Source organism: Nomascus leucogenys, chromosome 20 (assembly GCF_006542625.1).
Source record: "Nomascus leucogenys isolate Asia chromosome 20, Asia_NLE_v1, whole genome shotgun sequence".
NCBI classification, from domain to species: domain Eukaryota; kingdom Metazoa; phylum Chordata; class Mammalia; order Primates; family Hylobatidae; genus Nomascus; species Nomascus leucogenys.
In genome coordinates, this window is record NC_044400.1 from 62,708,835 (window position 1) to 62,722,581 (window position 13,747).

Genomic DNA, 13,747 nt, shown 5'->3' on the forward strand with positions numbered 1-13,747 from the left:
TTTATTTTATTTATATTTATTTATTTATTTATTTATTTATTTATTTATTTATTTTGAGACAGAGTCTCATTCTGTCGCCCAGGCTGGAGTGCACTGGCGCAGTCTCGGCTCACTGCAAGCTCCGCCTCCCGGGTTCACGCCATTCTCCTGCCTCAGCCTCCCGAATAGCTGGGACTACAGGCACCCGCCACCATGCCCGGCTAATTTTTTGTATTTTTAGTAGAGACAGGGTTTCACTATGTTGGCCAGGTTGGTCTCAAACTCCCGACCTCGTGATCCGCCCACCTCTGCCTCCCAAAGTGCTGGGATTACAGGCGTGAGCCACCGCGCCCGGCCCATTTATTTTATTTACTTCCTATTGACAAAGCTCTAGCCAGATAAATAGATTCCTGGAAATTGGTCCCTAAGATAAATTTTGTAGGGGCCAGAGGCAGTAGTGTCCTTAGATCCAAGCAAGAAAAACCGTGTTCTGGGTCCTCCATTTTACAGGACACCAACCTGACTCTTATGGGGTGAAAAATCCCCAGGTCAGCACCCAAAGCCTGGGTACCCACTATGTCCCCAAGACCTAGGACCCTGGAATTCCCTGACTGATATTACCGAAGCCACTTCTTGGCCCTGAGCTAGCTTCTTCTGAGAACTGTCCTCCCAATGAAGGACCCAACAACTGGTATAGGCACAACTGAGATCGAGACGCACAGAGGGTGGCTATTAGAAAGTGTGAACAGAACTTGGTTTCGTGGGCTGCGGTGTTCACACACAGGTACAAAAAATCCCCTCTTGTCCTTGAAGATAGCTGGGCACAGGAAGCAAAGGCGGTGAGGGTGTACAGGCCAAAGGTTTGGATCTGACTCTTTCCCACCTGCCATGTTTCAGGGAGAAACTCCAAGGTGTCTGAGAATCCTGCTTACAAACCTTCCAGGTTGTTACGAAGGTAATTTTTCAAGGCAGGAGCACAGAATATATTTTATTAGCATGATACAGTCCTTTTAAAATTTTAAACACAGGGTAGGTAAGCCCTGGGCTTGCAAATGTTAGGGCGAGGCTGGAAGTCAGAGTAATCAATTCTGTTGGGGTTTCTTGGAGGGTTTGCTCATTATTGCTCGAACTGGTGAACATCTCAAGTATCTTTGCCTGTCAAATTTCTTTCAAAAGACTGCCTTTCTAGTGAGGTCCAGGTGCATCCTCTAGAGACCATCGCTGTTGTTGCTGAAGGCCAGAAACAGCTTCAGATTGTTCACTGTATTGAAGAGGAACCTGTTTCCTGGCTCCAGTGTATTTGGGACAAATGAGACTACCATAATGAGGTGAGAAGGCGATTCCTTCCCAAACACTTGGTTTTGGGTACTTTTCCCATAGGGTTGGTCAGGGAAATTCCCTGCTCTCGTCCCTACTCCATCCTCCGGGCCAGGCTCCTTGGGCCACATGGGCAGTCTCCAGGAGCGCACAAGACGGCTTTGTCCTGTGCCCGCAGTGCGAGCGCGGTGGCGGCGAAGGGAAAAGAGCAGGAGAGTGGCCACCGCGGCTGGAGTTTGGACTCGAACTTTCCTCCCTTCTCTCTACGAGTTACTGCTTTCCCGCGGGCTCCCCACAACTCCTGCCCCGAGGCCGAGGCCCGGGCGCGCACCGGGTCGGAGTCGGGCTCGGCAGGTCCCGGGAGCGCGCGCCTCCTCCCCGAAGTCCCGGGCAGCTGCAGACACGGGCAGAGCAGGAGAGCCGGGAAGGAGGAGGGGAAGGGGCGGGGGCGGTCGGCGGCGGCGGGCTGGGAGGAGCCGCCGCGGGTCCTGGCCAGGGGAGGAGGCGGCGGCGGCGGAGGAGGAGGAGGAGGAGGGGGACGAGGCGGTGCTCGCGCCGGGCGGTAGAGTGGCGCTGGGACCCGTACGGCCGTGACCCCCGGCTCCCTCGAGGCCCAGCGCAGCCGCAGCGGACAAAGGAGCATGTCGGCGCCGGGGAGGGCCCGTCCTCCGGCAGCCATGAGGCTCCGGGCGCCACTGGGCCCGCGCCGCGCTCCTGCCCGCCCGGGCTCCGGGGCGGCCCGCTAGGCCAGTGCGCCGCCGCTTGCCCCGCAGGCCCCGGCCCGGGCATGGAGCCGCCCGGACGCCGGCGGGGCCGCGCGCAGCCGCCGCTGCGGCTGCCGCTCTCGCTATTAGCGCTGCTCGCGCTGCTGGGAGGCGGCGGCGGCGGCGCCGCGGCGCTGCCCGCCGGCTGCAAGCACGATGGGCGGCCCCGAGGGGCTGGCAGGGCGGCGGGCGCCGCCGAGGGCAAGGTGGTGTGCAGCAGCCTGGAGCTCGCGCAGGTCTTGCCCCCAGATACTCTGCCCAACCGCACGGTCACCCTGTGAGTATCTCCCGCGACGCCCGGTCCTCTCCCGCTCGGCTCTTTCTTATCTCTCTGCTCAACTTTGGAGAGGGGTCCTGCCGGCACCCACGCGCCTTTGTGTGGAGCTGTAGGCAGGGGGTGGTGCTAGGAAAGACCTCGTGTGCTTGGCATGGGTGCAGTTCAGGGAAAGGCAAGGGAATCTGCGTCTTAGCTGTCTCCCACCTCCACTAGTTTGCAAAGTAAAGTTTTCAGGTTCTCAGGCGCGCCCCGCGCTGGCCCCGGCGCAGCGCTTTTGGACTATGCGGTGCCACGTGAGGATGCAAATAAATACGCCGTCGACAGAGTTAAAGCTCATTCATCCTGGACTTGGGCTTCCAGAAAACACAATGCTGGATTACAAGCGCCAGTCCTTCTGCTTCTTTGCAAATTAAGTTACGTGGTAGAGTTTGCAAAACACAAGGTCTGTGTGCGAGCCCAAACCCCAAGACGCTTCCTTTGCCTTTTGCTATTTTAGTTTTATTACAGTTAAAGAGCACCTTTTAGAATAGAGTTGTTATTAAGGGCTGGAAACATTTCAGATCAATCTGTTTATGTACCTTGCAGTCCCGTTTTCGTGTCTGTGAGGGCTCATATTTAAAAGCCAGAAACATTGGAACTGAAAACTGTGGGTTTATTGAGCATTCCAACTCGAGGGATTTTTGATTTTCGGATTGAGTTTCCACCTGGAAGGAAAAATTTTGGTAACTCACTTGTGCTGGGATTCACGGTTCAGTTTTGCAAACGTAGTTTTGCCAATTCTAGCTGAACAGTTGGCCCCAGTGACTGTCGAGTTTGTTTTCAGAAGGATGAATTGGTTTGGAAAGTTTTGAGTCTAAGTGTTTCTCATGGGTATTTTGTTCAACTGAAATGTGAGTCCCTTGGCTCGGGGTTCCTCTATGTTGTTTTGGTTGGTTTCCTAAAAAAAGAATCAAGGCAGCCACTATACAAACATGAATGTAAGGGCCGCAGCATGATCTATGAAAACACTTAAAGTATGGTTTTAAATGTAACCCAAATTCAGCAGGAGTATATACAGGTAGGTCAGGTATACATTTCATTACTAACACCTTTGTTTACCCTTCATTTCCGTTTTTTGAATTAGGAAACATTTAACCATGAAAACTGTGTCTTTGTGTGTATTTATGGAGGCATGAAGATGGGTGAAAGAGTTTTTGTTTGTTTGACTCCTTTACTAACATGTTACCATTTGGTGGTGGCAGCAGTTATATTTATTTATTTCTTAGCCAGATTCTTTGAAGTGGAAATTTTCGGTATGGGACTTTAATTACAGTCCAAGTGGAGAAAATCCCAATGTTGGAGGAGATTTTCTTTGTTACTCTGCAAAAATTAGTCATCATGCAGTTGTGTTATAAACATTTAGGTTTTGGGTCAATGAGTGGCATTTACGTTGACTCATGTTTAGGTCCAGTTTTTCTGACCTAAAAGTGTCCACAATTTCAGCTGGATTAGGTCAACTACTAGTAAATTGTTGATTTTGCTTTGCAGAAAAAAATAGGGGATATGGTGGTAAATTGATTTTCAGCATATTATCAATTAAACTATTTTACTACATTTTTTATGAACTGGTTAAAATAGAAGTAACCATGAAATATCATTTTAATCCAGTTTTTTTTTGTTTTCTTTCTTTTTTTTTTTTTTTTGCCTGAAAACTTTTTAGATGAAAATAAAGTTAAAGTTGGGCATGGTGGCTCACACCTGTAATCCCAGCACTTTGTGAGGCCAAAGCGGGTGGATCACTTGAGGTCAGGAGTTCAAGACCAGCCTGGCCAACATGGCGAAACCCTGTCTCTACTAAAAATACAAAAATTAGCCAGGCGTAGTGGCGTATGCCTGTCATTCCAGCTACTTGGAAGGCTGAGGCAGGAGAATCACTTGAACCCGAGAGGTGGAGATTGCAGTGAGCCGAGATCGCACCACTGCACTCCAACCTGTGTAATAGAGTGAGACTCCAATTCCAAAAAAAAAGAAAAAAAATAATAAAATTTGTTTAGTGAATGGGAAGAAGATACAATTAAGGATCAATTAAAGCTGTTTTGCCAGTTGTGGTGGCTCACACCTGTAATCCTAGCACTTTGAGAGGTGGAAGTGGGTGGATCACCTGAGGTCAGGAGTTCGAGACCAGCCTGGCCAACATGCTTAAAACCCCATCTCTACTAAAAATACAAAAAATTAGCTGGCCGTCATGGTGGGCACCTGTAATCCCAGCTACTCAGGAGGCTGAGGCAGGAGAATTGCTTCAACCCAGGAGGCAGAGTTTGCAGTGAGACGAGAAGGCACCATTGCGCTCCAGCCTGGGTAACAAGAATGAAACTCCATCTCAAAAAAAAAAAAAAAAAAAAAAATGTTCTGGCTGAAGAGGGTTCAAGGTATATGAGGCCCCCCGTAGAGGGGTCCTATGGGCCAGTTTCCTCATTTTACTGGGGAAAGAGTTAGAGTTACTGTAGATAAGGGACTCACTCACCAGAATTCTCATAGTAGCATCTGAGTCCACGTCCCAGATTCCCGTCCTGCAGTTCTGATGCTTTCTCGTTCCTCACCTTGCCTTCATCTTAGTTGAGCAGTTTTTGTTGAGTGGCCCCTAGGTAATAGGTAGCATGTTGAAGTTTGGACTGTGTGTTAGTGCCGAGAGCTGCTGCAGATTACTACAGACTTGGTGGCTTGAAACAACAAATTTATTCCCTCATAGTTCTGGAGGCCACCAGTCCCAAATCAATATATTAGCAGGGCCGTGCTCTCTCTCTGAGGACTTTAGGAAGAATTCATGCTTGCGTCTCTCATCTTCTGGTTTTCCTTGGCTTGGGGAAGCATCACTTCTGCCTCTGCATCTGTCTTCCCTTGGCCTTCTCCCTGTGCATCTGTGTGTCGCAAGTCCTCTCCTTTCTCTTTTAAGGATACCAGTCATTGAATTTAGGGTCCACCCTAGGTCCAGGATGATCTCATTCCAAGATCCTTTAATTAAATACGTCTGCAAAGACCCTGTTTACAAGTAAGATCACGTTAAAAGGTCAGGACTTGGACATTTCTTTCTATGAAACACTGTGCAGCTCACGACAGAATACAAATAAAAACATGGTCTTTCTTCTCCAGGAACTTACAGATATTTGAGGAGAAAGATTCATGACTAAGTCTCAGAACAGTATGGTCAATGCTGTATTACCAGGGTGCACATGTAGCAAAAGACACCCAGAGGAGGGCAACCAAGGCCTCCTTCTCCCTCAATCCTAGTGGGATTGAGGATCCTGAGCCAATTCTAGAAAGAGGAAAAAGATCACTGTGGGGTGGGCACAGTGGCTCACACCTGTAATCCCAGTACTTTGGGAGGCTGAGATGGGCAGATCACTTGAGGCCAGGAGTTCGAGACCAGCCTGACCAACATGACTAAACCTCATCTCTACTAAAAATACAAATATTAGCTGGGTGTGGTGGCTTGCACCTGTAATCCCAGCTACTAGGGAGGCTGAGGCAGGTAGGAGAATCGCTTGAACCTGGGAGGTGGAGGTTGCAGTGAGTGAAGATCATGCCCCACTGCACTCCAGCCTGGGTGACAGAGTGAGACTCTGTCTCAAAAAAAAAAAAAAAAAAGAAAAAAGAAAAAGATCACTGTGAAGAAAACTGTGAGAGAACAAGGGGAGGAAATGATGGGTTGGAAGTGGGGGACCCCAGGGGCCCACGAGTTTGGAGAGGACAGTATCTGGTTATGCTGCTGTGCAGTTGGTGTTGCTGGAATGTCAAAGTAAGTGTCTAGTGCCCAGGGTGGTCAGAGAAGAATCTGTAGGGGCCGAGTCGAGGACGGCCAGGCTCGCTGGTTTGAGCCTTTATCACTTAGGTGTGGCCAGGTGTTTTCAGCTGAGTTGTGATGTGGTCACAGAGAGGAAAATTAACTGATGGGAACTGGGAGAATGGCAAAGATGGGATATAATTTTTTTAATCATGAAAAATAAAGCTATTTCTATTTAGTGGATGAACTGGTCTTCATCATAGCCTAAAAGTCAGATCCTTCAACAGTATTGATGAACACCACTTGTTTCTGTAGCTATGCTTAAAGAAAGGTCTGGCAGAAATCCTAGGCTTAACTGTGTGTTCCCCGTGTCTCAGGTAGACTTTTGTATTGAGGGATTAAACTGCTTCTATTATTATAACACAGAAATTGAACAAAAATTTACCTACATTTAATGTTTTTGTTGAAAATATACTTATTTACTGTATTTCTGTGATTTATATTAAATCTTGCTCAATAATGTAAGTTTTGAAAGTTCTGAGGATTTCATTGATGGAAAGTTTTACAAATTTATCGCTGCCTTTCTAAATGCGGGTTCCTCATGATGCTACATGGTGACTCTAGACAAATAAAAATATAAAACAAAAATTACTTGTAATTTGTCAGGTAACTTCCAGGTTTTTCTCAGACTAACACACTAAAATAGTGTGTAGAGTTTTGGTTCTTCACATTTGTTATCAAAGAACTAATATTTTGGACATCACCAGTATGTCTCAGTACAAAGTACAAGAAAAGAAATGCTTGTATTGTTCAGAGACTTAAATCTAGTTAGGAGGAAGGATTTGCACAATAGGAAGCAGACATTTAGGGAACAATTAAAAGACTATCCCTCATTAAGTAATAAATCGTGTGCTTGAGACTGTTTCAGTGCTTCAGGAAGCCCAAACGGGAGAGATCAGTGTGGCTGGGGAGTCCTTGGAAGGTATTTTATTTTCCTGGAGAAGTTAGGACTTGAGCATGGCCTAAAGGAAGGGAAGGATTGGATTGAGTGGGGAGAAGGCATTCGGGAGGAAGGGTGGCAGGTGGTGGCTGGCCCACTTGAAGTGGAGAGACCGTATGGGGCGAATAGTGGAGAGAGCTTTTGGAACCATTGGCCCGTATGTGGTATTTCAAACACAGGCCTGGTTGGGGTCAGTTAGGAGAGAGTGCACAGAGGGGTGAGGAGGTGGCCCAGGCAGAACCACGCTGGAACATGGAGGAGCATGAACAGGAGGAGGCTGAGAAGGAGCTTCTGCAGAGGCTGTGGGGAGCACCAGGGGAGAATCTCATCCCGGAAGCTAAGAGAAGTTTATGTGTCAAGGCTGGAATGGCCTTCCCAGTTGAGGTGTTGAGAGATAAAGCCAGAAAGACCAAGGAATAAACAGCACTGGATTTGATGGCCTGGAGTCTGGTGCCCTCCGTGAGCAGTGTCCATGCATCACAGGTGAATAAACCAGGTTGGGTGGCCTGAAAAGAGAAGTGGGATGGGAGCACAGATGAAGGGTTTGGCTTTTGATGGCAGCAGGGAAGTTCATTCTCTACATGTGTAGTCAGTGCACCAGATAGCAATAACTTAAGTATAGCCTGAGAATGACTGTATGGCAGATGCATCTGAATGTGGTTTGGAGTTCCAAGCTTGGGAGCCCGGGAGTGGCCCACCCGGAAGGTCATTTCTTATCTGTGAGGAACACCTGAGTCTCCATCTTGTCCCATGGAACATGGGCCATATGGGGGATCAAGGCCCTTTAGGGTTAATTGAAGGTTGCCAGGTGGAGACTGTTTAGGGGAAGGTGCTAAGTGAAGATGCTGAGTGAACTGCATGCGTTTTTTTTTTCTTTTTTTTTTTGAGATAGAGTCTCACCCTGTTGCCCAGGCTGGAGTGCAGTGGGGCGATCTCGGCTCACTGCAGCCTCCGCCTCCCGGGTTCAAGCGATTCTCCTGCCTCAGACCCCCGAGTAGCTGGGATTACGGGTGCATGCCACCAGGCCTGGCTAATTTTTTTGAATCTTTAGTAGAGACGGGGCTTCACCATGTTGGCTAGTCTGGTCTTGAACTGCTGACCTCGTGATCTGCCCACCTTGGCCTCCCAAAGTGCTGGGACTACAGGCATGAGCCACCACTCCTGGCTGTGAACTGCATGCTTTTTGCAAGTTGTGAGTTTCTCTGCTCAGCCCGTAGCCACTGGGGCATGCAGTTCTCCTGTCCAGCCCACCAGCACTGAACTCTCTCCCCTGCATGTAAGCCCTCAGTGAAACTCCATGTTCTGTTCACTAGCTCTGGGTTTCTTCTTGAACCTGGTGTAATCCCTTCTGGAGTGGGTAGGGGTTCAGCACAATACCTTGTCCTTGGAGAAAGGGTGGAACATGGGTGTCAAGGCAGGCGGGAGGGCAGTGGGGCACAGGTGGGACGAAGAGGGAATTCTGGCCCCGTTGCTTCTATTTTCTCAAAGACATCTAGGCAGGGCGAGGGAAAAAGGGGCCAAAAGGAAGGGGAAAGAGAAGAGAAATGTTCTTCTGGAATGTGAACCTACTGGGGATTGCAGAAAAGTCAGCAGGGAGGATCTTTTTCCAGTTTTGCCTTCTGATCAGATTCAAAGGAAGATGGTCAGTGCACTTGTTTTTCTCCACCTGGTTTCAGCCTAGTGATGGGAATCCTTGGGTGTGGCCAGGTTGCTTCTTTGCCAGGTGAGTGCAGCCAAGGGAGAGAGGAGCAAAGTGATTATAATCTGTAGGCCAGCAAGACGCCACGGCCTGAATTCTCACCAGCAGAGCCACTGGATCAAGAATAAGATTGTTATCTTTGAGTGCAAAATCTTATATACGTCTGCAGCCTGATTTCTCAATACCCAGCACAGATTACTTTTTCCATGGACAGCAGTTGAGGCGGTGTTATGTTGTAAACACAGTGGCCAGTGGTTCAAGATTAAAATAAGACGTGATGCTTTCATCCAAGGGTCAGTCTTTTATACAAATTATTTGCTTCACCAAAGTGTACCTCTCAATGTCCCCTGAGCAGTTTATATTTTGCTTCCTGTGTGCCTTTGCTGACACCCTTGCCTTGGAACCCCAGTCTGGGAAATTCTGGGATATTCTTTAATACCCAATTCAGCTGCTACGAACTCTTTACTGTTCTGGCATTTTGATCCTTCCATCCCTGAACCCAGGTAGCTATTAGTGTTTGTGCTCTTGTGTCGCTTTCTATGAAACTGGTGCTTCTCTCAGAATGCATATACCCTTGAAAGCAAGGACTCTGACTTGTCTTCGCACAGCGCCTCGAGTATGGGTGGGTACATAATTGTTCTTTATGGGCAAGAGTAATGCTAACAGAGATACGACTACGTGGTGGAAAAGCCGGAAAAGTGGGGAATAGAAGATGGATGCAAATTCATATTTACCTTATTATAGCAAATGAGAACATGTGTTTAGTTTATTAGGTTCATAGCTGTGGGATCCCTGATTCAAGGATGGGTATATTAAATCTATCTGCAGTCACATGTGATCTACTTGATCTTCTGTGTGTGGCAAGCACACACATATAGACTGTGTTGGGAAGTGGCTCGAATTCCTACTGGGAATATTGCTCAGAAATCTTGCAGGATTGGGGGCACAGTTTGGCATTTGGTCCATGAATGCAAGTCGTCGTAAGCTTTTCTGATATGATGACAGGGTTGTGTATCACCCAGCCTCAAAATCCTGTTGTTTCTTGCCTGCTTGGAGTCCTCCAGCACCAGGAGAGCACATGAGAGAAGTTGGTGGGTTTGGCAAGATACCAAGTCCCAAAACAAACGAATATGGTAATGTTTGGTGAGGTTGCTCCCAGTGCAGCTCCAGCTTCTGTTCCCAGGAGGCTGTAAAGATGGTTTAAAAAACAGACAAAGACAGAAGTAAAAACTCCTGAAAGTAACTCAGAAAATGACACGGGATGAAGTTTCTTAGAAGACTATTCAATGACTTATTTTTTCCATTCAGCTGCTTCTCAGGAAGCAGTAGTTTACTGGCTTGATGCTATGGAGGAATCTTAACTCTAGAGAATATAGCTAATTTATTGTGTCAACATTTTTCTTATAAACAAAGATCAGAATACAGAGTTCTTTGAGTATCAGCAGCTTATTTTATTTATTTTATTTTTTTGAGACGGAATCTCGCTGTGTCACCCAGGCTGTAGTGCAGTGGCGCGATCTCGGCTCACTGCAAGCTCCACCTCCCGGGTTCACGCCATTCCCCTGCCTCAGCCTCCCGAGTAGCTGGGACTACAGGCACCCGCCACCACGCCTGGCTAATTGTTTTTTAGTTTTTAGTTGAGATGGGGTTTCACCGTGTTAGCAAGGATAGTCTCGAGCTCCTGACCTCATGATCCACCCGCCTCAGCCTCCCAAAGTGCTGGGATTACAGTTGTGAGCCACCGCGCCCAGCCGAGTATTAGTAGCTTATTAACTCAGTTTTTGCAAAGATTAGGAAGCTATAGATGCAAACTTGCTCAATAAGTTTTTAATGTAAAACAATATAATTTTAATGCTTGATGTACAGTTTAGCTTGCATTTATGTTCAAATACAGACAATTTTAGTCTGAAGAGGGAGCTTTACAAAAGTACACTGTTCCTCCCAAGGATTTTTTTTTTTTCCATCTTGACTAAAGTTTCAGAAATGTTGCATGTTTAGTAAGGGAATTACCTATGTGTAGCGGGTAGAGTGGGACAGAGATGAGGTAGGTGCCTCCCAGAAGGCGCATGTCTGTCTTGGCCACTTTTAGTACCACACTGAGCACATTGCAGATACTAAGCTTTGTTTTAGCCTTGGTTTGTTTGTTTGTTTGTTTGTTTGTTTTTGAGATAGGGTCTCACTCTGTCACCCAGGCTGGAGTGCAGTGGTGCGATCTTGGCTCAGTGTAACCTCTGCCTCCCCGTCTCAAGTGATTCTTGTGCCTCAGCTTCCCGAGTAGCTGGGACCACAGACACGCACCACCATGCCTGGCTAAGTTTTGTATTTTTGCTAGAGAAGGGGTTTCGCCACATTGGCCAGGTTGGTCTCGAACTCCTGACTTCAAGTGATTCGTGCACCTTGGCCTCTCAAAGTGCTGGGATTACAGGCATGAGCCACTGTGCCCGGCCTTATTTTGCTTTTTATCCAGCAAAGCATTTCTTGTCCTCAGATCTTTCCTGTTCAGGGCCTGAAGGGTAAAAATGGAAGGTTTAAGAGGTTGATAGAAAAATACTCCAGCACCTTCCTACTTCTCCCACCATCTTCAACACCCCTGGTTTTTTTGTTCTTACTTGTCTGCAGGTGGTGAGTCCCAGGGTAAATCTGTGCCTTCCTGCCTATAGTATGGGCTGGCCAAAGACCAAAACTTTCACTTTTGGTGTTTACTCTTCTCCAGTTGCATTCTTGATAATTTGTACCCTAGTTTCCTAAATTTGTATCCTGAACTTGCTTTTGCATTCATTTAGCAAATATTCAGTGCCACCCCTGCTTGTAGATATATGTGACTTCTTATCTCTGGGCTTGACTTTTCTTTTGGTCTACTAGACCAGTTTTATCTTAGTCTTGTACCTCTTCCTAGAGCTCCACCTCTTCCCTTCTAGCTATTCAATATCTGTCATACCTCCCCTTGGTTAGATGTGACCCTGTAGCTCTTTTTGATGTAATTTAATCTGCATCTTCCTCTGTTGTTATACTCTGCTAAAACAGCAGGGGGATAACCGTGGAATTTTAGAAATTCTTTTTTTTTTTTTTTTTTTTTTTGAGACAGAGTCTCGTTCTGTCGCCCAGCTTGGAGTGCAGTGGCGCGATGTCTGCTCACTGCAACCTCCGTCTCCCGGTCTCAAGCCGTTCTCCTGCCTTAGCCTCCCGAGTAGCTGGGATTACAGGCGCCCACCACCATGCCCAGCTAATTTCTGTATTTTTAGTAGAGATGTGGTTTCATTATCTTGGCCAGGTTGATTTCGCTCAAATGATCCGCCCGCCTCAGCCCCCCAAAGCACTGGGATTACAGGTACGAGCCACTGTGCCCGGCCAGAATTTCAGAAATTCTAAGTGGGCAACGGGAGTTTCTAAAGGAGAATTTGCAAGACGGTTTTAAGAACAACCTTGCCAAAGGGACTGATGGATCTTTTTGTTCTGTGACCATCACTGCTTTTTTTCCCATGTCCCACTGCTGGGCACAAAACCTTTTTTCCACCTAGAATGTCTTAGACTTGCTAAGTGACTCACACAGTCACCTGCATTATTTATGGCAGTTCTAGCCAAGATTTTTCATGCCATGACACAGATAGACAATGATGATGTGTGCACTGGAGTGAAATGGTGAAGGATGCTCCTGGCCAGAGCCCTTTGCACTAGGCTTGCATCCATCCAAGTCCCAGCATCAGAGGAGTAGTTATCTCTACCCTCCTGTAACCTGGTTGGTCAGTTTGCGGTTGAGGTTTTCAACCTTGCATTTGAATCAACAGAAAGCATTAAAAGTTCAGATGCTTGGGCCACAAACTTCATGTTCTGATGTATTGTTCAGGGATGGGGCCTGGATGTTGGTATTTTTCAGAGCCCCGTGGGGTGGTTCTGATAACACCTGGGTTGAGAACCTGCCGCTTAGTAGCCCAGCAGCCATCTGGGCTACTAGTCATCTGCCACAACAAAAGAAGGTAGAAGAAAGAGCACAGGAGCCAATTGAGGGCAGCTGCCTCATGTGGGAGGGAGGGGCTGGTCCAAGCAGAGCAGAGATGATGAAATCAAGAGACATTTCTAGGACAGAGAGCTGAGAGCTTCAGGACAGGGCCTTATTCATAGAAGCCAGGAAAAACGACTGTTGGTAAAGCAGAGAGTGGCGTGCTGAAGCCAAGGATAAGGACAATAAGGTTTTAGAAATGTACTGTGGAGTTAAATGAATGAAATGAGAGGGCTAACAGCACCAAGCATCTGTCCAACAGTACTTGAGGGCCTGCTATTGACTGGCACCTTGGAGAGACAGGAGATTTTCTTTGTCAGGACACATAGCTTTGTTGTCAGGCTGCGAAACTGAGCAAACTTGGGTGCAGGCATTTGGTAGTTTCTTTTAGCGCCTCATCATTTCAGATGACTGACATTCTTGGTTCTTAATTTAAATAAAAGTTTTTAAAACTTACTTTTTTTGTCTTTTTTCTTTCCCCTATTTTGCCTTCTGAAGTTTAAATTGCATAATGTTTGAATTGTGCACATTTGCAATCTTTTGTTCTTGAGTACTCACCATGGTTGGGGGCAGGTGTGTAGAACTGGGTATCACACACACAGAAGGCTAAATTATCCATCACCCTCACCATGGACAATTTAGGCTTCATTCTATTTAGAATTTTTATTAAGCCCTTTTTATGATTCTGTGTGAAGACAGTGCTGTGATAAGCATGAAAAAATCTTTTGTCAAAATTGCTAACTCTGTATGTAAAAGTGCTGCACCCCACGTATTCAAGAATTGTTCTTGAAGGCTAAGATGTCTCCACACAAGAAGAATAAATGTGCCCCTACCAAGACTAGGGGGACGTAGAGGTTCCCTTAAGTTGTCTAAGCTCCCCAGTCTCAGTGCCATTCTCTACCCTCTCCCCAAGTACTGTACACATCATACACAGTATGTGATTAGTAAATGCGA

At 47.0% G+C, this 13,747-nt stretch overlaps 1 protein-coding gene across 2 annotated transcripts in view; it reads left to right on the forward strand.

Annotated features, from left to right (window-relative positions):
- Positions 1-1,805: 1,805 nt before the first annotated feature.
- Positions 1,806-13,747, forward strand: part of ADGRA3 (adhesion G protein-coupled receptor A3) — a 131,510-nt gene continuing 119,568 nt past the window's right edge. For both annotated transcript variants that reach the window (XM_003258532.3, XM_030801127.1), the window contains exon 1: positions 1,806-2,337. In XM_003258532.3, the coding sequence (XP_003258580.2) occupies positions 2,084-2,337 (254 nt within the window). In that variant the 5' untranslated portion in view covers positions 1,806-2,083. The remainder of the gene's footprint in view (positions 2,338-13,747) is intronic.